Raw genomic sequence first — 27,604 nt, 5'->3', positions numbered from 1 at the left:
TGGGCCATAGTTAAAATAAGCTGACTGATGGTATTATTATAAATGTCAATAGATATTTCAATAATATTGCTATTTTGAATTCCTTTGATGATAATTGTGAGCTGAAAATCTGATATTGTGACAACCTGCATTGTGGCGGTGACTTCCACTGAAAATCATTACTCATATTTTCATCAGAAAATATAAAACTGTAGTTGTGAAGAAGTCTTTCCCTGAAGGTCGGTAAAATGAGCGCTGAAGTATGCTGTCTTTATTCTCTACTTCACAAAGATATGAAGTAGATTTCACATCTTTGAACTTCCTCAGACATCAGAGCAAAGAAAAAATGAAATGGTGCGATTCTTAGATGTCTTTCCTCCTTAACCCCCAAGCTGTAATGTTAGCGTCACTTTAAAGAGCCCTTTTCATGTCTTGTGTGTGTGCATATTTATTTTTTGGAGTCAACTGTGCGTGCTCCACATATGGGGCATGTGCGTGTGTAGTGCGAGCTCACTGTAGCGTGAGGTCTAGCAGTCTGTTCGGTCAAAAGGTTTGTAGCCTGATTATAGACTACGCCCCAGCGGTTCAGAGAAAGAGACAGGGAAGGACAGCGAAAGAGACAGGAAGTATAAACTGTTTGATCCATGATCACCCCCCCAGGAAGGTGAAGAGCACCAGAATGCTGATAATGTTAATGATGATGATGATGATATGGGAGGTGATTTATAAAGACAGTTGTGATGAAGTCATGGATCTGAAACCGGACAGGCTGAGAATGCTGAGAAGCAGGGGAAAGGCGGGTTAGCAGCTGGCCAGACGCACACATCAAAAACAGACCCATGTGCTGTCCAGACACACTCCAGAAACACTTCAAACCCTGAGAGCGAAATGAGAACTAAAGAGACGAAAGGAATGGGGAACAAAGACAGAAAAAAAGCATGAAGGGTCAATCTGAATGGGGTCAGTCATTGCACTGCGGTCCAGTTTAACTGACAAATCCAGATGTGCTTCCAGGAAAGGCACACAGCTGTTGGTAGTGCTGATCAATCAGGTTTATTGGTGAGGTTCTTGTCTCTTCTCATCTCTCGTCTCGTCTCTGGTCTGGTCTTGTCACTGGTCTGGTTTGGTCTTGTCTCGTCTCTTCTCTCGTCTTGTGTTTGGTCTGGTCTGGTCTGATCTTGACTGGTCTCGTCTTATCTCTGGTCTGAACTCTTCTCTCACCTCGTCTCGTCTCTGGTCTCGTCTCTTTTCTCATCTCGCCTCTGGTCTCGTCTCTTCTCATGTCTGGTCTGGTCTGGTCTGGTCTGGTCTGGTCTTGTCTGGTCTGGTCTGGTCTCGTCTCGTCTGGTCTTGTCTGGTCTAGTCAGGCCTGGCCTGGCCTGGCCTTGTCTCGTCTCGTCTCTTCACTGGTCTGGTTTGGACTCGTCTTGTCTCTGGTCTGGTCTCTTCTCTCATCTTGTCTCGTCTCTGGTCTCGTCTCTTTTCTCATCTCATCTCGTCTCTGGTCTCGTCTCTTCTCTTGTCTCATCTCGTCTCATGTCTGGCCTGGTCTGGTCTGGTCTCGTCTCGTCTTGTCTTGTCTTGTCTTGTCTTGTCTTGTCTTGTCTTGTCTTGTCTTGTCTTGTCTTGTCTCATCTCTGGTCTGGTCTTGTCACTGGTCTGGTTTGGTCTTGTCTCGTCTCTTCTCTCGTCTTGTGTTTGGTCTGGTCTGGTCTGATCTCGACTGGTCTCATCTTGTCTCGTCTCTGGTCTGGTCTGGTCTCCTCTCTTATCTTGTCTCTGGTCTGGTTTAGATTTGTCTTGTCTCTGGTCTGGTCTCTTCTCTCATCTTGTTTCGTCTCTGGTCTTGTCTCTTTTCTCATCTCGTCTCTGGTCTCGTCTCTTCTCTTGTCTCGTCTCATGTCTGGTATGGTCTAGTCAGGCCTGGCCTGGTCTCATCTCATCTCTGGTCTGGTCTGGTCTCATCTCGTCTCGTATCTGGTCTCATCTCTTTTCTCATCTTGTCTCTGGTCTCATCTCTTCTCTTCTCTTGTCTCATCTCATGTTGTGTCTGGTCTGCACTGGTCTGGTCTGGTCTCGTCTCTGGTCTCATCTCTTTTCTCATCTCATCTCTGGTCTGGTCTCTTCTCTCATCTCATCTCGTCTCGTCTCTGGTCTCATCTCTTTTCTCATCTCATCTCTGGTCTCGTCTCGTCTCGACTAGTCTCATGTCTGGTCTGGTCTGGTCTGGTCTGGTCTGGTCTGTTCTGTTCTGGTCTGTTCTTGTCCTTGTCCTTGTCCTTGTCTCGTCTCTGGTCTCGTCTTTTCTCGTCTACGGTCTGGTCTGGTCTCTTCTCTCATCTCTGGTCTCGTCTCATCTCTGCTCTCGTCTCTTCTCTCATCTCGTCTCATGTCTGGTCTGCTCTGTTCTTGTCTCGTCTCTGGTCTCATCTTTTCTCCGGTCTTGTCTCGTCTCTGGTCTCGTCTCATTATTGGTCTCGTCTTTCACCTTATCTCTGGTCTTGTCTCATTATCTCACCTCATCTCTTCTTGTTTAATTACTACTTTTATCTCTTTCTTCTCCCATCTCACCTCTCTTCTTGTTTTATTTCCTCTTATTTTCTCATCTTTTCTCATAACATCTCTTTTCCTTGCATCTTGTTTTTTTTCATCCTATTCTTCCTTCTCTCTTTTCCTCTCCTCTTGTTTCAACTCCTCTTCTAGTATCCTGTCTTGTCTTGTTTCATTTCCTCTTTATTTCTCATCTCTTCTCATACCATCTCTTTTTCTTACATTTAATCCTTTACCTCTTATTTCATCCCATCGTCTCGTTTCCTCACCTCTCTTTTCGTCTCCTCTTCTAGTCTCCTTTCTTCTTGTCTTGTCTCTTCTTGTTTCATTCCAATCCTTACCTGTCTTGACTTTCTCATTTTGCCTTTTTACTGTAATTCTATTTTCCTTTCCTCTGACAATAGCCATTTTTCTCACCCTGTGTTATTCCCTTGTTATGAAAAATTAATTCCCATGATTCTCTGATTCCCACTGTTTTGCTCTCTCTTTCTCTGCCTCTTTTACTGTCTGTCTGTCTCCATGTCTCACCCTAACACTGCCATGTTTACCCGTTTCCATGACTCCTAGTCAAGTGGATGAGTGTGTGCTTGTGTATGTTTGTTTATGTGGCGACAGACTGAGATGGGGGGATGGATACACATATGGTTGGTGTGTGGTCGCTGAAGAGATTTCATACGTGTGTGTGTGGAGTTGGCGTCCTGTTTATTCACATTGAGAGTTCTGGCTTATCTGCCGCTGTCTTATTATGATGATGTAATGCTGGTGGGGATGAGAGGGGTGTGATGTAGGACAGCAATGCAGCCGAACTGACACAGTACTTCAAATCTACAAACCTCAATGAATCACCCAACTGAACACTGATGGTGCTGACACCCAGCCAGAAACTACACGAGGCCAAACCCAAAGAGACACAGACTGTCCCATAGAAAATTAATGGAGTTGTAAATGAAGGTCCAGCAGGAGCATGTTCATCTAATCCTGTTCATCACAACACTAGCGTGTACTGAATAAACAGCTGCTTACCAAATGTGTTTACCTTCAACTTACTCAAGGATTATATAAAAATGTGAACTCATAACAAATGAGACGTAGCTTAAAACTAACAGGAGTACAAATATCCCACCCACACATAAAGTGTAAACTTTATTTATCTAGGCTTATAGAGGTTTGTGTTCAAGGACTTGACTTTAATGGATCAAACCTGGTTGATTCAGAATCAAGTGTGATTTCAACATTGATTTTATTTTAATCAGTATTGATTGTGCTGGTTAATTCCTGTATTAAAGACAGACTGAGATCTCTTTATCATCTCAGTTGTTTCTTCTGAATACAATTGCTATTGAATATTTAATGAATGTGCTCAGACTGGCAAAGATACAAAAGTGTGCAATAAAATGTCAGAGATTTCAGCATGTTCTTGATTTTTCTTGTCTCTTTGCTTCTATTCTCATCTCGTCTTATCTCTTTTCTCTTCAAAATGAACTAAATTATTCAAGGCCCCGATAAACTCACAGTGAAGTTCTTTTTTGTTCTTTGTTCTTTCTCTGCTTTTAAACGACAACAAAAAACTGTTTTATTCAAACTTTATGCATTCTTTTTTTAATCAACACTTGAATATGGGTAAGTTTCATAAAGCAACATTTTGAGCAAAAAGCTGAGAAAATCACATTTTTGTCAAAGGCTACATCTGGATTGATTCAGAACGATGATCAAAACACAGACGGAGTACATCAAGTCCATCAACATCCATCCCTAATGCTTGCACAGTCCTGTAGCTCATCCTGGGTCAACATTTCATTCATTAACAATAGGCAGTTTTGATTTACATGCTGTTTAATGTTAGTGATCACGTTGTTTTACATATGATTACATATGATATTGCTTGTTTATGCAGCTTTTTTGCATGTGCTTTGATCAGGAGATTAAGTAGTCTTTCAAAAGTTTTTTTTTATAGCGCCCCCTAGCGAATAAAAGTGAAAACATGGAAAGCCGGAGTTTGGCAGGGAAGTGTTTTCTCACAAATAACATATTCCATGTTTGGGGGGGAAAGAGTTAAACATGAAAAGTGTAAAGCTGCTTCCAAAACTGCGTACTGTCTGAGTAGTTGATACATTTGAATTTAAACTTACTGTGCGACCTTTAAAAAAGTACGTTCTATGTAGTATGAATGAAATCTGGACATACTACATCTGCCATGTTGTCATTATCACATGACCTACTGCCGTCAGTTACGTCGATTCACCTCTATTCATAAATCTTCTCCCATGGCCTCATGGGATAGTAAAGTATCCATCGAATGCGCACTTCAGAATCTTGCCGGAAGTAGTAGGTCATTCGGGGACTTTTCACATACTGTTTTTCGAATACTATGAATTCGGACATACTAATCTGTTGACGTACTGTTTTTCATGTACTATACAGTAGAGCAGTATTCGATTTCGGACACCGCATAAGTGTCTCATTCAATTAGAATTTTTCTACAATGAAGCGGGAATCCGGTGTGTCCATGTTTTTACTCGCAGACGTCTGATCTAGACGGACTGAACAGAAGAAATGAACTGGAAGATTTCGACATCAAAGAAGGCGGGGCCTCAGATCCACACCTACCTTTTACATAATCGCCACAAACCAATGGTAGTATGAAGGTGGAAAGCTACCAGAGCGAACTTTTCTGGAACATTCCCAAAACAAACTGCAAATGAACTTTGTTTTAGCCTGATTTTGTTTGAAATTATGTCACAGCGGTTTATTCTTCGATTTCGCTTGAACCATATCGGGGCCTTTAATGTAATTTCTTCTCTTCTCATCTAATCTCTTCTCATTTAAATTAACTAACATTTCATGTAGTCTTCTCTAGTTGCCTCATCTTGTCTTTTCTCTTCAAAATCAACTCAAACTTTTCATGTAGTCTCTTCTGATCTTTTCTCTTTTCTTCTCATTCTTTAAAATGAACTAAAAAGTTTCGTCTCTTCTTTTCTCATCAGCATTGAATGTTTCTTCTCAATTTTTCGTCATCTCGTCTTGTCTCTTCTCTTCAAATAGAACTCAAATGTTTCATCTCGTCTTTTCTCATCGTTTCTTCTCATCGCTTCTCTTCAAAATCAACTCAAACATTTAATGTAGTCTCTTTTCTTCTTGTCTAGCCTCTTTCCTCTTTTCAAAATGAACACAAACATCTCATGTAGTCCCTTTTCTTATATACTTTTCTTTTCTCTTTCCTTCTCGCCATTTTATTGCCATATTGCCATTTTCCTGAGCCAGTATTGTTCTCTTGCGCTACAGCAGTGTAGTGAAGATATGTAGTATTCTTCTGTACTAAATTATATTCTTTGTGTGTGTGTATCAGATTGAGGTTTGTGCAGCAGCAGTGGCGTCTCAGGGAGGCTCTGGCCCTGCTGCAGTCGTCTCGTGGGGAGATGACGACTGTTAAGAGTCAGTTAACTCACTTCCTGGAGACCTGGGATAACAGCAAAGCACCAATACAGCAGAGTTGCATCAGTGCTGACGCAGGTAATTAAACACACACACAAAACAACCACTGCTCGTGTCCTGTGAACTCTGTCTTTCTTCAGAAAACATTTGCTCCTGTGATTTGTACATCTGTTACAACTTATAGGACGTGTATGTTTGTGCATGTCTTTTACACACGTGTTCTGAGCAGATGCAGGCAGATCAGAATCAGAGCACACACTCCTACACACCAAGGATGACAGTCACAATATATCTTGTCATGGTCTGAAATTAAAATAGAAAACACTCTCCCTCGGCCTGTGGGTGCGTGTTGGTGACTATGAGATGTAGGGCACACTGTTCCCGCTGTGCTGAGATAATTGCAGTATAATGATAATAGAGGATATGAGACATTTGCTATCGGAGCTGGAAGAGAGGAGAGTGTCGATGGATGGCAGGACTGTATGTGCCGCACAGTACTGTTGGTAGTCTTGTGGGGCTGAAATTTATTAAGCTCATGAGGATAGTAAAACCTTTTAGGAAAAAATAATGAATACACTCACCGGCCACTTTATTAGGTACACTTGTCCAACTTGTTAACACAAATATCTAATCAGCCAATCACATGGCAGCATTCAGGCATGTAGACATGGGCTGAATCCGAAATCACCCCCATTCCTTTATTCACTATTCTCTACATTAGTTCACTAATACAGTTCACTTAAAGAAGTGACTGAAAACGAGTGAGTGAATTCGGACCGCTTTTGCATAGTTTGTGCTTGCTGTTTAATAATCATTTGAAACTAAGCAAACTGGCAGCTGAAGTAGTAAGGTGAATGATTTATCTTGCAAATTATGTATAAACCTTAGATAAACAATTTAATATTAAACTAAAAATGAATTTATACCTGAATTACATTACGCTGTATGCTGTGGATGAGCGGTTTGTAAAATGAATGAATGAACGGATGAATGATTCAGCTGTAGGCGCCATTTTCTGGCGATACGTGGGAATGAATTCGGTGCGTGACTCTCACAGTGCATTATGGGTATTCTCTAGCCTCTCTAGCATACATCAGTTGTACACTTGTTATTGCACTAAGGTTGCACTAAAAGTGCACTCGATAATGTCCACTAAGGTTATGGACAACACTAAAAATGGCTGTTCCCTCAAATAATGCCCTATTTAAGGGTATGGGGGTGATTTCGGACATAGGGATGGGGTGTGTCTCAATCAGCTCCCTAGTTCAGTAATCAGGGGCACTGATTAGGGAGTCAGCCATTTTAAGGGCCGTCTCAATCGCAAAATCCCTCCAGTGCACTGAAACGTTCACACCCTAAAACGTCCCGCAATGCACCGTGAAAACCAGAGAGCATTGATGCTCTGAAGTTCTGCACTCACTACACTTAATGACGTGATAGATTTAAAAAAAAAAACAACAACATTATTTAAAGGTGCAGTGTGTAAATTTTAGCTGCATCTAGTGGCGAGGTTGCGAACTGCAGCTAACGGCAGCTCACCGATCCCTTTTGAAGCAAAATAGAGAAGCTACGGTGGCCATCTGGCTCACACAAGTCAAAGATGTTGTCGTCTGAGACTGCAGAGAGTATGTTAGCCAGTCAAGCAATGAGGTTCCTTCTTACTTCTGACAAAGAATGGTCTCTGCTTCTAATAAACCAGATGAGTACTACAACTACTTCTTCTTTGTGCGTATTCAATATAGTGATGATGCAAGCTGCCTCTAAAAACACAAACGATTTTGAAGAACTACAACATAGTGATGAAACACGCTCTGTAAAGTGTTTGTCCATTTAGGGCCGCTGTAGAAACATGCATCCACAGTTTGGAAATTTGTATCTTCGAGAAAACCAATGGAAAAAAAGAGAAAATAAAAAGATTACATATGATATATATAATGATAAAAATAATGCAGTATCAACCATTTATGTTAAATAAGGTTTTAAAAATCTACTGATTCTTCAGTTTGGAAATCTGAGTGTGGAAAGTATGGAACTTTGAAATGAAAATTATGCAGGAACCGTGTTCTGGATGTAGGAATTTTTTTCTTCAAACTGTGAGCTGGCACAGCCACGCTGATCAGGACACCACATTTGTATTCACTGCACTAAAAAGAGGGAACAAAAAAGACAGTGAAATTCAAAACAATATTATTCTGTTCATTTTATGAAGGATATCCTCAGAATGGCTTGTTTTGATGCTGGATTCAGCGTTCCGGCTTCATGCTGTCAGTAATGTAACCAATCTGTCAGAGCAGTTTCAAGCACTTCTTGAGAAATGTTTTAGTTAAAAATGTAGTATTAAAACAAATTTTGTATTAATGTGTTTTAATTAGACATTTAAATTATTCTGAGTGGCTGAGTTTTGCCATGACAAGCTGCTTTTGATGCAAGTAAAATTTACATACTGAATACAATTCATAGTTCACTCCACGCGGTAAATAATCTACTTTTATTTTAGATGTGCAGGAAAAATAAAGCGCTTGAAGCCACTACAACGTGTCACACGCAGGAATGTGTTAACTGTTTGAATGCATGATGCATCGCTGCGTTGGCTGTTTCAGCTTTGTTGATTGAAATGTGAGCAATCTAGTTTTGTTTTACGTAATTATCACCAGACTGAGATGTTCTGAAAAAACTTGGTGAGAAAATCAACCCATCCTCTGTGTCTGGGCAGTTCCTTGTTTCAAGACTAGCAAGTTTGAGGGGTCGGTGCAGATTTTCCTTTTCTGCTGTGTAATGGTTCCAGGTTGGGCACTGGATTAGGGTTGGTTGGTTAGTTGAGGTCTCAAGTTGTAGTACTCGAGACTGGTCTTAAGACCATTTTTTGAAGGTCTTGGTCTTGTTTTGGTCTCGGTCTTGTCTTGGTCTCAGACTAAAAGGACTCTGGATTTTATTTCAAGACTGGTCAAGACCACAACCAAGGGGAAATCACTAACTTGCCATTGCATTGTCTGATTTCTTTGTTAACATCATTAATTTGATTGGATGTAAAACTTAATGCTTTAAATGCAATCAATATCTTATTTCTAATTTCATTTATTTTGTCACTGTTGTGCCGAATCAGAAATCAACAAGGCATTGTCACCAAATGTCACCAAAATTAATACAAATGCCCACAAAATTCAAGATTGCAAAAAAGTACTTTTATAAGATCTTGATATTTATATTGTAACATATGATATATTTAATGCACAAAAAAGCACAGCCCTTCACAACAAAAATATATATGAACACTGTTGCATCTTTAATAACTTTTGAGGCTTATTTTATGGCATGGTGTTTGATCAGTTATAGAGATTAATTACACTCTGGGTCTATTGAAGAAATTTATGCGACGCAAAAACTCTAACAGCAAAAACAAATTTTTGACCCATTAAAGGATTAGTTCACTTTCAAATGAAAAAAGCCCAAGCTTTACTCACCCTCAAGCCATCCTAGGTGTATATGACTTTCTTCTTTCTGATGAACACAATCTGAGATGTGTTAATAAATATACTGACACATCTAAGCTATATAATGTCAGTGAACAGGACCAATGAGTTTGAAGCTCAAGAAATTGCATCCATCCATCATAAACGTACTCCACACGGCTCCGAGGGGTTACTAAAGGCCTTCTGAAGCGAAGTGATGCGTTTGTGTAATAAAATATCCATATTTAACAAATTATAAAGTAGCTTCTGCCAGACTGCCCTCCGTATTCACCTTACGAAGAAAGTGTAAAACTCTCGCATTTCAAAATGCTTACACTACATCCTACGCCTTCCCTATTCAACTTATGAAAAAGATAAGCTAGATATTTTACTTTATAACTTGTTAAATATGGATATTTTTCTTACATAAACGCATCTCTTCACTTTATTAACCGTGTGGAGTACGTTTATGATGGATGGATGCACTTTCTTGAGCTTCATACTTGTTGGTCCTATTCACTGCCATTATAAAGCTCGGAGGCGTCAGGATATTTATTAATATAACTCCAAGAAGAAAGTCATATACACATATGATGGCTTGAGGGTGAGTAAATCTTTGTGCAATTTTCATTTTAAAGTGAATGAATGCTTTAACGCATCTCTCACTGTATGTGATTTCACTGTTTAAGGCCCTTATTATTTTCCTTAATGCTGTAAAAAATAATATTTTAAAAGTTAAATTATTTCTGTTTTCATCCAACTTTAATCTTGTTCCACTTTTCATTCACACTGGAGCCCAACAAACCTGAATAATATAATATAATATAATAAAAACTTAAAGCATGAGACACAATTTCATGATTCTGGTTGTTGGGGGTTTTTTTTATAGTTTGTTCAACTTTTACTTATGGACAATTACTAGTGAGCGTAAAATGGATATTGGACCTTTTTTGGCCTGCAAAATTGCATCGAAATGTTGCTCATGTGACTACAGCTTAAGAGAGAATACTGTAGTTAAAGTGAGGGCAAAAGTGTCAGTATTTCGACAAGCATGTCTGTGCATACATGTTAAAAGATAATTTGCATGTTTGAAGGCATTCGTTCAGTTTATACATTGACATGCAAATCGCTTCATACACTGATACTAGCACATGGATACTTGTGTGTCGCTCAACATAGTTTTGGTTAGCAGATGATTCAGGTGCCGTAGGGTGAGTTAACCTCTCGTTCACCCCGTGAGGTGTGTTCCTCCTCCCCACGAACGTTTGGAACCGCCTTCCTTCTGCCTGTTGCACGTTCCATAAAGCTGCCAAATTCCTGCAAGTGCGTGCGTGTGTGTGTCATTGAGAGGTGAATGAGTACAAAAGACTAGAATCCTTTGAACCAACAGACAGGTATTTTGTTTACAGTTGCCTAAGGAGTGTTTAGGCTTAGTTTTTTCTGCCTCCCTCTACCTGTATTTCAGAATGTACGCGTAACACTTGCATTTTTTTTTTAATATGTGTATGTTACACTGCTCATGTCAGTTCAACTGAAAGCACTTCTAGGATGTTATATTTGGCTGTTTGTGTGTATGCAGGTTCTGCTCTGCTCAAAAAGACTGCTTGTTTATGTGCAGAAATGTGTGAGTGGGTAAGGGCCAAACCGATATGGGTGTGGATACAACAATTATGCGCTGCTACCTGTCTGTCTGCTTTCCACGGTTATGAGACATGAGGGGGAGACAAGATGAGAGCAGAAAGGTATATAAAGGCAGGATAAAAATATGACAGAGGAAAAGTTGAATAGAAAAGTTAAGGTTGTGTAATGTGTTGTTTTCAACTGCTGCTAAAGCTCCATGCTAAAGGACTAGGTTTGGTCTTACCTAAAGGGATAGTTCACCCAGAAATGAAAATTCTGTCATTAATTACTCATCCTCTTGTCATTCCAAACCTGTAAGACGTTGGTTCATCTTCGGAACACAAATGAAGATCTTTATAATGAAATCTGAGAGCTTTCTGTCCCTCCATTGACAGTCTGCACAACTACCACTTTCAAGCCCCAGAAAGGTAGTAAAGACATTGTTAAAGTAATCCATGTGACTCCAGTGGTTTAACCTCATTTTTATGAAGTGACACGAGTGCATTGTTTGTGCAAAAAACATAATTTACCACTATATTTACAAAATATTAATCTCTAACATGCATTCATGTAACAACGAGCGAGTTGGAGATTAATATTTGATCAGGAATACTTGAAAATGATAGTTGCATGGATTGTCAGTGGAGGGACAGAAAGCTCTCAGACTTCATTAAAAAGAACAATTTGTGTTCTGAAGATGAAGTCTTGTGAGTTTCGAAAGACACGAGGGTGAGTAACTAATGACAGAATTTTCATTTTTGGGTGAAATAACCCTTTAAAGTAAAAATAAACTATACAAATGAACCAGGTTTTTACCTACAACATTCTGATGCTCTAAGATGAAAAAAAAAGTAAAAAAATTCTGAGCCTAAGACACAATTCTGACATACAGTGGCCCCGTCCCAAATGGAACCCTAAGCCCTCGCGACCTTCCTCCAAGTCCATAGTTTTGTGACATAATGCCGGGTAGAAGTCAGCAATAGAGCTCTGGGCTTGCAGACTTGGCAAAAGTGCACATCGAGGGCGCATTTTGGCCACAAATAACCCTTTTCCACCAACATGAACTGGGTGCTATAGTTCAAAGCCAGTGATTGCCGGCTCAGAGTTGGTTCGACTGACGAGCGGGTTTGCCTTTCCAGAGAAAGCTTCTAGAGAGCTACCACAGAGCCAGGACTTACATCACTGTATGCGTCTCATCTTTCACAGCAACACTAGCACAGCAGCATCAAAACACAAACACACCAGGCTTGTTCGAGATGCATCCGAGCTGCACAGACGGTTCGGCAGATGACATCAAAGCACCACGAGAACGATCCAAAAGCACATCTTGTGAACTTACATTGGCATCCAAACACGGCAAATCCAACACGTTCGTGCAGTTTGCCGTAATTTGTATAGATGGAGATTGCAATTGAGCTACTATTAGCTCGATTAGCTGCTATTTCAAAAATGTTTGTCACAAGTTTTCTTGTTGGTCATGGTAACCCCACCCTCAGCCCCTGACGCAAGCGGTTTTTACTTATAGACCAGCAGTGTTTTGGTGCTACTTACAAAACACTGCAAACTGCCTTGGTGTAAAAGGGGTAACTCACAAACACCCTTCTGAAACCTAAAATGACATATGGCACACCCTATATCAGGGTTGTCCAGTTCTGCTCCTGGAGAGCCACTGTCCTGCAGAGTTTAGGATTAAACCATAGACTGTAAAAAAAGATGGACGCCGTGACGCCGCTTCCTTCCATTGTATTGAACTGAAGCCAACTGGACGCCAATGGGCGCTGACAAAAAAATTTCAATGTATGCATGCGTAGAAAGAATCTTCAGTGGAGCCCGGAGGCGGAGTCGTGGTATCAAACTTCCGCCCAGACGACTGCGTCATCATTGATGTATTTTAAATAGGCTATATAAATTATACACAATTTAAAATTCTACTTATAAAATAATAGGCTATTCTGTTTCTAGATCAATAATATTTTTGAAACCACAAATTCAGTAGATAAATGCCACTAGAAACAACTCTAAATCATCAGAAACGGTCCTGCCATTTTAAATAAAGGGTTAAACTAACATTACAGGAGATCGATTGCTGTAAACAGTGCTCTATAGAGTAGGCTATCATTAGTTTTATCCTGCTAATGATTATTTTATACCAGGGGCGGATCCAGACATTGTTAACATTCGGGGCTTAGCCCAAATCTATATTTTTCCAATGACATTTAAATTTTCTGTTAACAGCTTTACTTACATGAAAGGAGCTTTTTTTTTTATATATATATAGTATTCTTGAGTAAAGTTCATAAAATGTACATGATTTGGCACTTTAATTTGTAAAAGTTTGTTAGGTATACCTCCCCTAGGGGGGTCCAGGGGCATGCTCCCCCGTAAGAATATTTAGTACATTTTAAGGTTAAATGCATCAATCTGGGGCACTTTGAGAGCTCAAATCTGAGAGCTTATGCCCATACAGTGTGTAAATTGACCAAAGAAACAGCATTGTACCTCAACATGAAAGAGGGTTTAGTTTAGTTTTTAGTATTTTAGGATGCCAAACAATTATTACAATGAAATAATAATATAATAATGTTTTAGGCCTATATAATTATTCATATGACTAATATCCATACATTGTAAAAAAAATAAAAAAAGCTCTCTAAGTAAATTAAACTTTTTTATTAGAAATTTAAAGACTTTTGTACTAATTTCTAAGATAGGCCTAAATCCTTGAGCTTTTATTTTGATCACCAGATCACCAGCTGATCACGTGAGCAAATGTGCGCACTTGCAGCGCATACAGACTGTATATATACTTAATCATTGTATTTTGCTGTTTTATAAAGGCACAAAGACATATCACGGTTTCGATTTTAGTTCGTTGGCAAAATATAACGTTAGAGACCATTTACATGTTTTAAATTTTCGGTTCATTATGAAACGGTGGCACCAGGTCATTAATGGGAAACATGAACGTTTAGCTGACAAATGTGCCAAAGTTGTATTATCAGCTGTTATATCATAACAAAAACCCTTCAACCGGAGCGAAAGAAAGTCTTGAGGCCTGCCGCTGCTCTGAGGGAGTGACAGGGGGCGTGGCTCTGTACATCTGCGGTGTGCGTGAACTCGCTGTCGGAGAGAAGAGAGAGAAAGCGTTACCGGTAACGCTGTATGTATGGATAGTACTGTAGAAGAGCGGTATTGAACTGTTTAACATATTATAATAGAGAGAGATGTTTAGAAAAATGATATTTTGACAGCACTGTTAAGGGGCTTGACTCAAAACATTCAGGGCTGAAGCCCCGGCAAAATCGGCTAGCGCCGCCCCTGTTTTATACCCATAAAAATAATTAGTAACTGCCAGATAACGATCACCTGCTTTTTTCCTGTCATGGCTAATGTTAGGCGTGTTATCTTAACTAATAATGTTTATTAATTAGCTTATGAAGCACACATTTAACGTTACCAAGAAAAGCTCAGATATCCGTCAGATCCTGTAGGTCGGTTAGTTCAGTTTACTGCTGAACAGCTCATTTTGTCGGTGTGAAATAACACAGAAATTGAAAATTAATAGTTAGTTATATATCTTCAATCTCCCCTTGAAGCCCCGACAGTCCTCAGACAAGCTGTCAATCAACTGTGAATCATGACGACACGCCCCGTTTCTATAGCACCAAATTGCTAACTAAAATCAAACTTAATCCAAAAACGAACAAGTGAATATATATCAGTGTGATAACAACTACCTTAAATGACCAAAACCATCTTTTGGAAAATTTTATTTGAAGCATAATTTATTTTTTATGTTTTAACTTAAGTCACATTCGCCTGCATTGAGAGTTGAGAGGGCGGGGTTCATGACCTGTACTGCATCCAGCCTCCAGGGGGCGATTAAAGAGCCCGCAGCTTCACTTTTCAGGACGTATGTGGCACACCCGGATTAAACACATCTGAACCAGCTAATCAAGGTCTTAATAAGCATACTAGAAACTTCCAGGCAGGTGTGTTGAAGCAAGTTAGAGCTAAACTCTGCAGGACTGTGGCCCTCCAGGACCAAGTTTGGACACCCCTGCCCTAAAGTCTTGTGGACTTAGCAAACACACACACACACAGCGGCCATTGTAAGTCCACAAGACCACAAGTGCACATTAAGGCCCTATTCCAAATATCTGGGTTTCAAAAAAGCTTGTGACGACACCTTGGTGGCCGATATGCGCCCTCGATGTGCATTTTTGCCAAGCCTGTGATCTCCACAGCTGACTTCCACCCCTACTGTCAAAGTGGCATTACATCATGAAAATGTGGATTTAGATTAAGGCTTAGAGTTCCATTTGGGACAGGCTGAAGTGTGACATTTGAGGCAGGGACAGTATTTATTCTGGATGTTGAGTGTTTTTGTTGGTTTGTCCACCTTTTGCAAATTATAGTGAACAATTAAAGGGGTAGTTCACCCAAAATAGAAAATTCCCAAAATGTCTTCTTTTATGTCCGACAGAGGAAATGCATACTGGTTTGAAATGACATGAGGGTGAGTAAATTAGTAAATAGTTGAATAAATACTTTGCGTAGGGTAAAGGCAAAGTGCAGCAAAAGAAATTATTTTCCCAGCTATTTCTTACAGGTTCAGCTGATATTTTCTCCACACTGCTGCCTGTTGTCTGTAGAGAATAGTGCAGCCGAGCATCTAATATAGCCTCAGAGGTGCACACGCCGTCTTCGGTGCTTTGTGCCAGAGCGAATGCGTCAGACTTCAACAAGACTTAACTTGTGCACATACTACACCCGTCATATACTACACCACTGACATTGAATCTTCAGATTAGAGCTTGATCAATGACCAAATCTTACACATTTACTTTTGGTCTCCATCCCAGTCTAGTATTTGGTTACGATTTGGAGCTCTAGTTACACTTATTTAAAATTACAAAGGTATATAAAATACTTTCATTTTTAAAATTGAGGTTTTAGGTTTTATTTGGTAGTCTTTGGTACGGACGTGCCCCTGCAGTTCACACAACCTGGGAAAACCAAAAGCAAGTTCAGACACTCACACAGGGCAGGGCTTTAGATTGCGAGCACACACACTCACACACACACACACACTATACACTAGTATGCTAACGAGTTTCATCCAAAGCGTTCATTGAACCCTAACTCACGCTGGGTCAGCACTAGCAGCTGCTGTTCAGGTGCTTAGTCAGCTGAGAGAGACAGGTAGGGTTTTAATGTGTTTGAATGTGTGTGTGCATGTGTGTCCATGAGACAGCAGGTTTGGGACCGAATGCAACTGAGCTGAAGGTAACCACCCCATGACCTGAAGTGCATCAATCAGCAGGCAGAGGCTCGGCCTCTCTCTCTCTGTTTATGTGAAAGTTCATTGGTCTGGGTTGCTGACATGAATAACTGCGCCCGCTGTTGTGGTTAAAAGTTCTCTAGTATTTTCTCACCCATTAGATAATTTGCTTTGTTGTTGTCTTTGTTATGCCATGCTCAAGCGCTTGAGAGATTTTCTAGAGTTACTATGTGTGTCAGTCTTATCTTACTTTATATCAATGGATCAAAGGATTTACATAAAATATTTTCTCAATTGAAAAAAATAAATAAAATACTTACTTAAAATACAAACCATATGTGGTGTGAATCACTTATCTGAAGATACAGGGGCCCCAAAAAATATTAAAACACTTTAAAAATACACTCAAAATTACAGTAAAATGTAATTTATTCCTGTGATAAAATCTGAATTTTCAGCATCATTACTTCAGTGTTCAGTGTCACGTGATCCTTCAGAGTCACATGATCCTTCAGAAATCATTCTAATATGCTGATTTGCTGCTCAAGAAACATTTCTGATTATTATCAACGTTGAAAACAGTTGTGCAGCTTCATATTCTTGTGGAAACTGATACTGTCACGCTGGTTGTGTATAAATATGAGAACAAGACGAAGAAGATCAGATAACAGGTATTTTAATCCAACACCGATTGGCAGGTACACAACTTTCACATAAAGATGAGATCTGGCAAACACAGAACAGAACAAGGAGATTATATATATAAAGGAGCTAATGAGGGAGAATGTAATCAGGGAGAACAGAAACAGGTGTGGATAGTTAACTAATCAGGATACACACAATGAGGGCAAATGAACAGAACAAGACATGACAGAACTAATTGCAAATATAACAAAAGTCCATAGGTGTGTCAGATGCATTTTTTCAGGATTACATAAAAAAAAAAAAAAATAGAAATCTTTCGTTACATTACAAATATCTTTACATTCATTTTTGATCAATTCAAGGAAGGCACTTTTTTTTTTTTAATTATAGCATTAATTTGATATTATATTATTATATAATAGCATTTAATTTAGTATTTAAGCATTAAATCATTAATTGTATATTAATATTTATTTTATATTATATAAATATAATATGTGTGTGTGTATATATATATATATATATATATATATATATATATATATATATATATATATATATATATATATATATACTAACTTTTTTTTATTTTTAATTGTGGCCTATGTGTCCATACTTTATAAATAAAATAATAATAATAATAATAATAATAATAATAATAATAATGTTTTTAAATGTGGCTTACGTGTCTATACTTTTGGTCCCACTGTGTTTATGTACTTTAGCCCTGCCCCAAATACTCTGAAACTACCAGCATCCATTCAAACGGCCTGTTTACTGTGTCATTATACAGTCTGCTTTAGAGGGTGGGAACCATGCTGACTGGATTCCCCTGCACCTCACTGAACTCATTGTCTTTCCAGCAGGTCAAATTATTCTACGCTTGGGTATCTTGTTTTTATCATTATTCTTTTTTTTTTCTGAACAGTCTGCTTTGCATTTGAATTAATCTCAGGAATACTTGCAGGACAAAGCACTTCCACTACATTATGAGATTGTACCCCACAATGATGACAAACAAATGAAAAAAGTTAAAGTCCGACCACTTTCCCCAAATATATTTATTTTCAGAGCGTGCTCGTCTGAAACAGGAAGTGGATGGGTTGCAGGCGGAGCTGAAGAGTCTGCAGGTGGAGGTGCCAAAGTTGAGATCATACCTGGATGCAGCAAGAGAACAGATGCTGCAGTTGGAGAACCAGGTCCAGTCCCAGAAACTACTGCAGAACCAAAACCAAGAAGCCCAGTCTCTCATACAGGGTGTGTATACCAACAGTTGAAAGGATTAGTTCCCTTCAGAATTAAAATTTTCTGATAGTTTACTCACCCCCATGTCATCCAAGATGTTCATGTCTTTCTTTTGTCAGTCAAAATGAAATTAAGGTTTTTAAAGAAAACATTCCAGGATTTTTCTCCATATAGTGGACTTCAACAGGGTTCAACGGGTTGAAGGTCCAAATGTCAGTTTCAGTGCAGCTTCAAAGAGCTCTACATGATCCCAGACGAGGAATAAGAGTCTCATCTAGAGACACCATCAGTCATTTTCTTAAAAAAATAAAAATTATATACTTTTTAACCACAGATGCTCATCTTGCACTGCTCTGTGAGGCGCCACGCATTACGTAATCATGTTGGAAAGGTCACGTGTGACGTAGGCAGAAGTACAGCGCAAGTGTTTACAAAGTGAATGTGCAAAGACTAAGTCAAACAGCCTTTACAAAAAAAGGTAAAACAACGATGTTGAACGATTTTGAAATTGGAGGAGAAAATTATAGTTTTTAGCCCTGCCACGGTACTTCCACCTACGTCACGCGTGGCGCATCAAAGTGCAGTGCAAAACAAGTATAAAAGAATATAATTTTAGATTTTTGATGGTTTCTCTAGATAAGACTCTTGTTCCTTGTCTGGGAACATGTAGAGTTTTTTGAAGCTGCACTGAAACTGACATTTGGACCTTCAACCCGTTGAACCCTGTTGAAGTCCACTATATGGAGAAAAATCCTGGAATGTTTTCCACAAAAACCTTAATTTCTTTTCAACTGAAGAAAGAAAGACATGAACATCTTGGATGTCATGGGGGTGAGGAAATTATCAGGAAATTTGAATTCTGAAGTGAACTAATCCTTTAAAGGTGAAATGTGTCATTTTAGCGCCATTAGTGGCGGCAAACAGAATTGCAATAAGAATAATACATTTAAAATTCTCGGGAGTTTCCCCATTCAGCTGCTCAGCAGTTTTCACTTTCATTCTCTCTGTTTCCCCTGTTTATCTGTTTGCCATCCATGGAAATCCATGTACATCTGGTGTGTGTGTGTTTGTGTTGGACAGGTGTTTTGGGGATGCAGTCTCACACCATGTCAGTATCCACACATTCCTATGATGTGTTTCATCAGCTTTTTCAGTTCTTGTGTGTGTGTTTGTGTGATGTTGAGTGTGTGCATGGGGATGTTTTTGTTAGACAGGTGTTTAGGGGTAAGAGTCTCAGCCTCCCTGCTTGTTTCTTTATGGAGCCTCTGAAACTCTCAGTGGTGCAGTTAACACTTTTGAAATGTTTCCCTCATCAACAAGCCAACGGCCCCTAACCTCCATGAGCGGCCTGATGGGAGATGCTTCTGAAACAGAGAGAGAAACTTAAAGAAAGAAACATCACAAATGATTCTGTTGTTTTTTCTAGATCAAATGAGACTTTTTTTCTCCAAAGAAAAACACACCAATAATCTCTCTTTCTCTTTTGGAATAGATCTTAATGTCTCAAACTATGCCCAGATTTGTAAAGATAGAAAATACACAAACATTTAAAAGTTTAGGGTCGGTATATGATTTTGAATGTTTTTGAAAATCACTCACCAAGGCTGCATTTATCTAATTGAAAATAACAAAAGAAGTACAAAATATCATGGATTTTAAATAAATGTTTTCTATTTATATAAGAGTAATATATTTTAAAATGTAATGAATTCCTTCAATGCAAAGCTGAATTTTCAGCATCATTACATTACTATTAGTTTTCAGTGTCACATGATCCTTTAGATTTTTCTAATATTATGATGCTCAAGAAACATTTCTTATTATTCTCAATGTTGAAAACCGTTGTGCTGCTTCATATTTACACTGTGATGCATTTTCAGGATTTTTTAAATAAACTAACATAGAAATATTTTGTGACATTATAAATGTCTTTACTGTCACTTTTGAGTAATTTGAGTAAAATGTCCTTGCTAAATAAGCGTTTCTTTTTTTAATTAATCTTACTGACCCCAAACTTTTGAATGGTAATCTATCAAAAAAAGTAGTTCTTTCCAGGCCAAATTACCTGAGATGTACCATTCACATTCATTTTCAAGCTCTCGTATTAGATTTTTATCTATTGTCATGTTTGTTTTCTTAAAAATTTTTAGAAAAACTAATGAGACAAAATTAATTGATACATGAAATGTGGCTAAGAACTCCATTAAGTCTCCTGAACTATGAAAGAGCATAAAATGTTCCTCTGAGAAGCACTCATTGAACATTATTGAAACTAATTGATTTTTTCCCTCCAGTGTGAGACAAAAGAAAGGAAAAAATGGAGCAAAGCAAAAGTGTATGCGGGTTTACCTTGCTCTCCATCCTGCCTGGTCATGTTACGGTGACCAGAAAGCAATTATCTGTATGCTACTAAAGAGGCGAAGCCCCCCTCTTCAGCACTCTTTTACCCCATCAAGTAAATGTCACACTGACACGGGCAATGCAGTAGAGAGCACTTTCAGCAGAAAAAAGCACGACGTCACCTTAACCGGTCTCAGCCTCTCGGAGCCAGCCAGACAGCCGATTCACCAACAAACAGACAGAACAAAACAGCCCATTTTTCCTCTGAATAAAAGCCCTCTGGATCGACCCCCCCAGGCTTTATGCCGTTCTGGAATACATCCTGTTGTGAGTTAGCAGACCTGCTCGCCAGCACAAACAGTTTGAGAACAGAATGACCGCTTCCTCTGGACTGTGGTTTCAGGTGTTTATGGCTTGGCCCTCAGTTCCTTTAGAAACAAACACATTTGTTTCCCGTAATTTACTGTGGTTTTACACCCCCTTTTCACTATCTCTCCTTCTGCAGCTGCTGTTTTCAGAGGGATGACGCAACAACCTAATTATTGTCTCTTCATTCGGTAAAGACAATGTTGTGCTTGGTGATTTTCCTCAGGAGATGTGCTTCAAAATTAGACCAGTGTCTTACAAATAATTTCTCCCTGGATTTCTGAAGTCCCGCAGCCTCTCTGGGGTATTTTTGTACTCTGGTTTACAATGCTAATCATTAGGAGAGTGAGAGCGAGACAGAGAGAGGTCAGAATGACTTGCTCTGGTCGGTGGCAGTAAAGGGCAGCCTCTCATCGACTCCATCTATTCAAATACTGCCAGAACCTGTGTGGCTCCTGGCTGCGGTTACATGTGTGACCGTATGTTCCTGCTTGTTACATTGGCACCTTTGTAAATGTCAATAATTCTTCATGCAAATTGGTTGATCTTATCTCTCGTGTGTCTTGTGTACTTTATCTGTTCATAGGTAGATAGTGCCTGAAAAGAGCTGTTTATCCATGCATTATTAATAACCATTGACAGTCATATAACCACAACTCTGAATATAGTTAGAATATAGGCAATAAGAAAATTACAAATAATAATATTCTGTAAAAAAAAAAAAAGAGCCATTTCCACTTTGTCATATGTCATATATTTGACTTAAATAGTAAATAGTATATTTGACAGACCGTGTAATTAATGTTCATGTAGTGCATTTTCTAGATTTTTTTGACAAGACATTGTCACAAAATGTGATGCTGATGACCTCTATTGATTTCATTTCAAATAGTATTTCCATTTTAAGTCTGATTAAAAATTAAGGGAGCTAAAATCAAACTTAAAAATGTATGAATTTGATCAAAATACTTTAATGGCATTTATTTTAACTAAAGATAGCATGAGCAAGCAAAAGCAGGAAATCTATTTAAGCAAAACTAATGAGACAAAATAAATTCATGTGAAATGTGGCTAAGAACTCCATTAAGTCTCCTGAACTAAGAAAGAGCATAAAATATTCCTCTGAGAAGCACTCATTGGCCATTACTGAAGCAGATTGATTTTTCCTTCCCGTGTGAGACAAAAGAAAAGAAAAAATGGAGGAAAGCAAGAGTGTATGTGGGTATACCTTGCTCTCCATCTCGCCTGATCATGTTACAGTGACCAGAAAGCAATTATCTGTACTCTGCTAAATAGACGAAGCCCCCCTCTTCGGCACTATTAAAATCACAAAATCACTTTAAAAATCTCTTAAAATCACACTTAAAAATGTATACATTTCATTAAATTACTTTAATGGCATTTATTTTAAAGAAAGATAGCATGAGCAAGCAAAATTTTCAAGCAAAATATGTCACAGTATAATAAATATTACCATAATATTTGAGCAATATGTAGTTGGTGAGATATTTTAGAACATGTACAAAAATATATATTCACAATAGAAATGTCCATGATTTCCAGGTTTCCATGACTTATGGAAGGTATTTTTTTCCACATTCTGGTTTTCAAACATTAGTGGAACGTGTTCACCATAACCTGTGTGGGTTTGAGGGGAACTTACAGCGGCTGAGAGAGCTCAATACACTGCAACTGAAGAAAACACATGCAAATAGAAAAAAACAACAGCAAATTAAGAAAACATCATCAGTTTGACAACAAATGTGCTGCAAATACTCACAACACAACCAATAACAGAAACATGCTGCAAATACTCACAACACAACCAATAACAGAAACACGCTGCAAATACTCACAACACAACCAAATACAGAAACGTGTTGCAAATACTCAAAGCAAAGAAATACAGAAACGCACTGCAAATACTCACAACACAACCAAATACAGAAATGCGTTGCAAATACTCACAACACAACCAAATACAGAAATGCGTTGCAAATACTCACAACGCAAACAAATACAGAAACACGCTGCAAATACTCACAACACAACCAAATACAGAAACACGCTGCAAATACTCACAACACAACCAAATACAGAAACACGCTGCAAAATACAGAAACACGCTGCAAATACTCACAACACAACCAATAACAGAAACACGCTGCAAATACTCACAACACAACCAAATACAGAAAAGTGTTGCAAATACTCAAAGAAAAGAAATACAGAAACGCACTGCAAATACTCACAACACAACCAAATACAGAAATGCGTTGCAAATACTCACAACACAACCAAATACAGAAATGCGTTGCTAATACTCACAACACAACCAAATACAGAAATGCGTTGCAAATACTCACAACGCAAACAAATACAGAAACACGCTGCAAATACTCACAACTCAACCAAATACAGAAACGCGCTGCAAATACTCGCAAAGCAAACAATTACAGAAACACGCTGCAAATAGTCACAACACAACCAAATACAGAAATGCGTTGCAAATACTCACAACGCAACCAAATACAGAAACACTGCAAATACTCACAACACAACCAAATACAGAAACGCGTTGCAAATACTCACAACGCAAACAAATACAGAAACGCGCTGCAAATACTCACAAAGCAAACAAATACAGAAACGCGCTGCAAATACTCACAACACAACCAAATACAGAAACATGCAGCAAATACTCACAATGCAACCAAATACAGAAACGCACTGCAAATACTCACAACACAACCAAATACAGAAACATGCGGCAAATACTCACAATGCAACCAAATACAGAAACGCACTGCAAATACTCACAATGCAAACAAATACAGAAACGCGCTGCAAATACTCACAACGCAAACAAATACAGAAACGCGCTGCAAATACTCACAACGCAACCAAATACAGAAACGCACTGCAAATACTCACAATGCAAACAAATACAGAAACGCGCTGCAAATACTCACAACGCAAACAAATACAGAAACGCGCTGCAAATACAACGCAAACAAATACAGAAACGCGCTGCAAATACTCACAACGCAAACAAATACAGAAACGCGCTGCAAACACTCACAATGCAAACAAATACAGAAACGCACTGCAAATACTCACAACGCAAACAAATACAGAAACGCGCTGCAAATACTCACAATGCAAACAAATACAGAAACGCACTGCAAATACTCACAACACAACCAAATACAGAAACGCGTTGCAAATACTCACAACGCAAACAAATACAGAAACGCGCTGCAAATACTCACAACACAACCAAATACAGAAACATGCAGAAAATACTCACAATGCAACCAAATACAGAAACGCACTGCAAATACTCACAACACAACCAAATACAGAAACACGCTGCAAATACTCACAATGCAAACAAATACAGACACGCGCTGCAAATACTCACAACACAACCAAATACAGAAACATGCGGCAAATACTCACAATGCAAACAAATACAGACACGCGCTGCAAATACTCACAACGCAAACAAATACAGAAACGCGCTGCAAATACTCACAACGCAAACAAATACAGAAACTTGCGGCAAATACTCACAATGCAACCAAATACAGAAACGCACTGCAAATACTCACAACACAACCAAATACAGAAACATGCGGCAAATACTCACAATGCAACCAAATACAGAAACGCACTGCAAATACTCACAATGCAAACAAATACAGAAACGCGCTGCAAATACTCACAACGCAAACAAATACAGAAACGCGCTGCAAATACAACGCAAACAAATACAGAAACGCACTGCAAATACTCACAAAGCAAACAAATACAGAAACGCGCTGCAAATACTCACAACGCAAACAAATACAGAAACGCGCTGCAAATACTCACAATGCAAACAAATACAGAAACGCGCTGCAAACACTCACAATGCAAACAAATACAGAAACGCACTGCAAATACTCACAACGCAAACAAATACAGAAACGCGCTGCAAATACTCACAATGCAAACAAATACAGAAACGCGCAGCAAATACTCACAACACAACCAAATACAGAAACGCACTGCAAATACTCACAACGCAAACAAATACAGAAACGCACTGCAAATACTCACAACACAACCAAATACAGAAACATGCAGAAAATACTCACAATGCAACCAAATACAGAAACGCACTGCAAATACTCACAACACAACCAAATACAGAAACGCGCTGCAAATACTCACAATGCAAACAAATACAGAAACATGCGGCAAATACTCACAATGCAACCAAATACAGAAACGCACTGCAAATACTCACAATGCAAACAAATACAGACACGCGCTGCAAATACTCACAACACAACCAAATACAGAAACATGCTGCAAATACTCACAATGCAAACAAATACAGACACGCGCTGCAAATACTCACAACACAACCAAATACAGAAACATGCGGCAAATACTCACAATGCAAACAAATACAGAAACGCGCTGCAAATACTCACAACGCAAACAAATACAGAAACGCGCTGCAAATACAACGCAATCAAATACAGAAACGCGCTGCAAATACTCACAACGCAAACAAATACAGAAACGCGCTGCAAACACTCACAATGCAAACAAATACAGAAACGCACTGCAAATACTCACAACGCAAACAAATACAGAAACGCGCTGCAAATACTCACAACACAACCAAATACAGAAACGCGCTGCAAATACTCACAACACAACCAAATACAGAAACGCGTTGCAAATACTCACAAAGCAAACAAATACAGAAAAACGCTGCAAATAGTCACAACACAACCAAATGCAGAAACGCGTTGCAAATACTCACAACGCAAACAAATACAGAAACGCGCTGCAAATACTCACAAAGCAAACAAATACAGAAACGCACTGCAAATACTCACAACACAAACAAATACAGAAACGCACTGCAAATACTCACAACGCAAACAAATACAGAAAAACGCTGCAAATAGTCACAACACAACCAAATGCAGAAACGCGTTGCAAATACTCACAACGCAAACAAATACAGAAACGCGCTGCAAATACTCACAAAGCAAACAAATACAGAAACGCACTGCAAATACTCACAACACAAACAAATACAGAAACGCACTGCAAATACTCACAAAGCAAACAAATACAGAAACGCGCTGCAAATACTCACAACGCAAACAAATACAGAAACGCGCTGCAAATACTCACAACGCAAACAAATACAGAAACGCGCTGCAAATACTCACAACGCAAACAAATACAGAAACGCGCTGCAAACACTCACAACGCAAACAAATACAGAAATGCGCTGCAAATACTCACAATGCAAACAAATACAGAAACGCACTGCAAATACTCACAACGCAAACAAATATAGAAACGCGCTGCAAATACTCACAATGCAAACAAATACAGAAACGCACTGCAAATACTCACAACGCAACCAAATACAGAAACGCGTTGCAAATACTCACAACGCAAACAAATACAGAAACGCGCTGCAAATACTCACAACGCAACCAAATACAGAAACGCACTGCAAATACTCACAACACAACCAAATACAGAAACACGCTGCAAAATACAGAAACATTGCAAATACTCACAACACAACCAAATACAGAAACACGCTGCAAAATACAGAAACGCACTGCAAATACTCACAATGCAAACAAATACAGAAACGCACTGCAAATACTCACAACGCAAACAAATACAGAAACGCGCTGCAAATACTCACAACGCAAACAAATACAGAAACGCGCTGCAACGCAAACAAATACAGAAATGCGCTGCAAATACTCACAACGCAAACAAATACAAAAACGCGCTGCAAATACTCACAACGCAAACAAATACAGAAACGCGCTGCAAATACTCACAATGCAAACAAATACAGAAACGCACTGCAAATACTCACAACGCAAACAAATACAGAAACGCGCTGCAAATACTCACAACACAACCAAATACAGAAACGCGTTGCAAATACTCACAAAGCAAACAAATACAGAAAAACGCTGCAAATAGTCACAACACAACCAAATACAGAAATGCGTTGCAAATACTCACAACACAACCAAATACAGAAACGCGTTGCAAATACTCACAACGCAAACAAATACAGAAACGCGCTGCAAATTCTCACAATGCAAAAAAATACAGAAACGCGTTGCAAATACTCACAACGCAAACAAATACAGAAACGCGCTGCAAATACTCACAATGCAAACAAATACAGAAACGCGCTGCAAATACTCACAATGCAACCAAATACAGAAACGCACTGCAAATACTCACAACACAACCAAATACAGAAACGCGCTGCAAATACTCACAACGCAAACAAATACAGAAACGCGCTGCAAACACTCACAATGCAAACAAATACAGAAACGCACTGCAAATACTCACAACACAACCAAATACAGAAACGCGCTGCAAATACTCACAACGCAAACAAATACAGAAACGCGCTGCAAACACTCACAATGCAAACAAATACAGAAACGCGCTGCAAATACTCACAACACAACCAAATACAGAAACGCGCTGCAAATACTCACAACGCAAACAAATACAGAAACGCACTGCAAACACTCACAACACAACCAAATACAGAAACACTGCAAATACTCACAATGCAAACAAATACAGAAACACTGCAAATATTCACAACAAATACAGAAACGCGCTGCAA

At 38.9% G+C, this 27,604-nt stretch overlaps 1 protein-coding gene across 14 annotated transcripts in view; it reads left to right on the top strand.

The window, feature by feature from the left end:
- The window catches only part of lekr1 (Leucine-, glutamate- and lysine-rich protein 1), a 228,019-nt gene that overhangs the window by 53,279 nt on the left and 147,136 nt on the right, over nt 1–27,604 (top strand). For all 14 annotated transcript variants that reach the window (XR_010895534.1, XR_010895536.1, XR_010895538.1 and 11 more), the window contains 2 exons: nt 5,876–6,039; nt 18,031–18,216. Coding sequence is in view for 6 of the 14 variants with exons in the window: in XM_067390612.1 (XP_067246713.1) it covers nt 5,876–6,039; nt 18,031–18,216 (350 nt within the window). In the remaining 8 variants the exon portion in view is untranslated. The remainder of the gene's footprint in view (nt 1–5,875; nt 6,040–18,030; nt 18,217–27,604) is intronic.

The sequence above is a fragment of the Chanodichthys erythropterus genome, chromosome 7 (genome assembly GCF_024489055.1).
Source record: "Chanodichthys erythropterus isolate Z2021 chromosome 7, ASM2448905v1, whole genome shotgun sequence".
Lineage (NCBI taxonomy): Eukaryota > Metazoa > Chordata > Actinopteri > Cypriniformes > Xenocyprididae > Chanodichthys > Chanodichthys erythropterus.
Note: the sequence above shows the minus strand (reverse complement) of the source record. Positions and strands in the feature narration are given on the sequence as shown.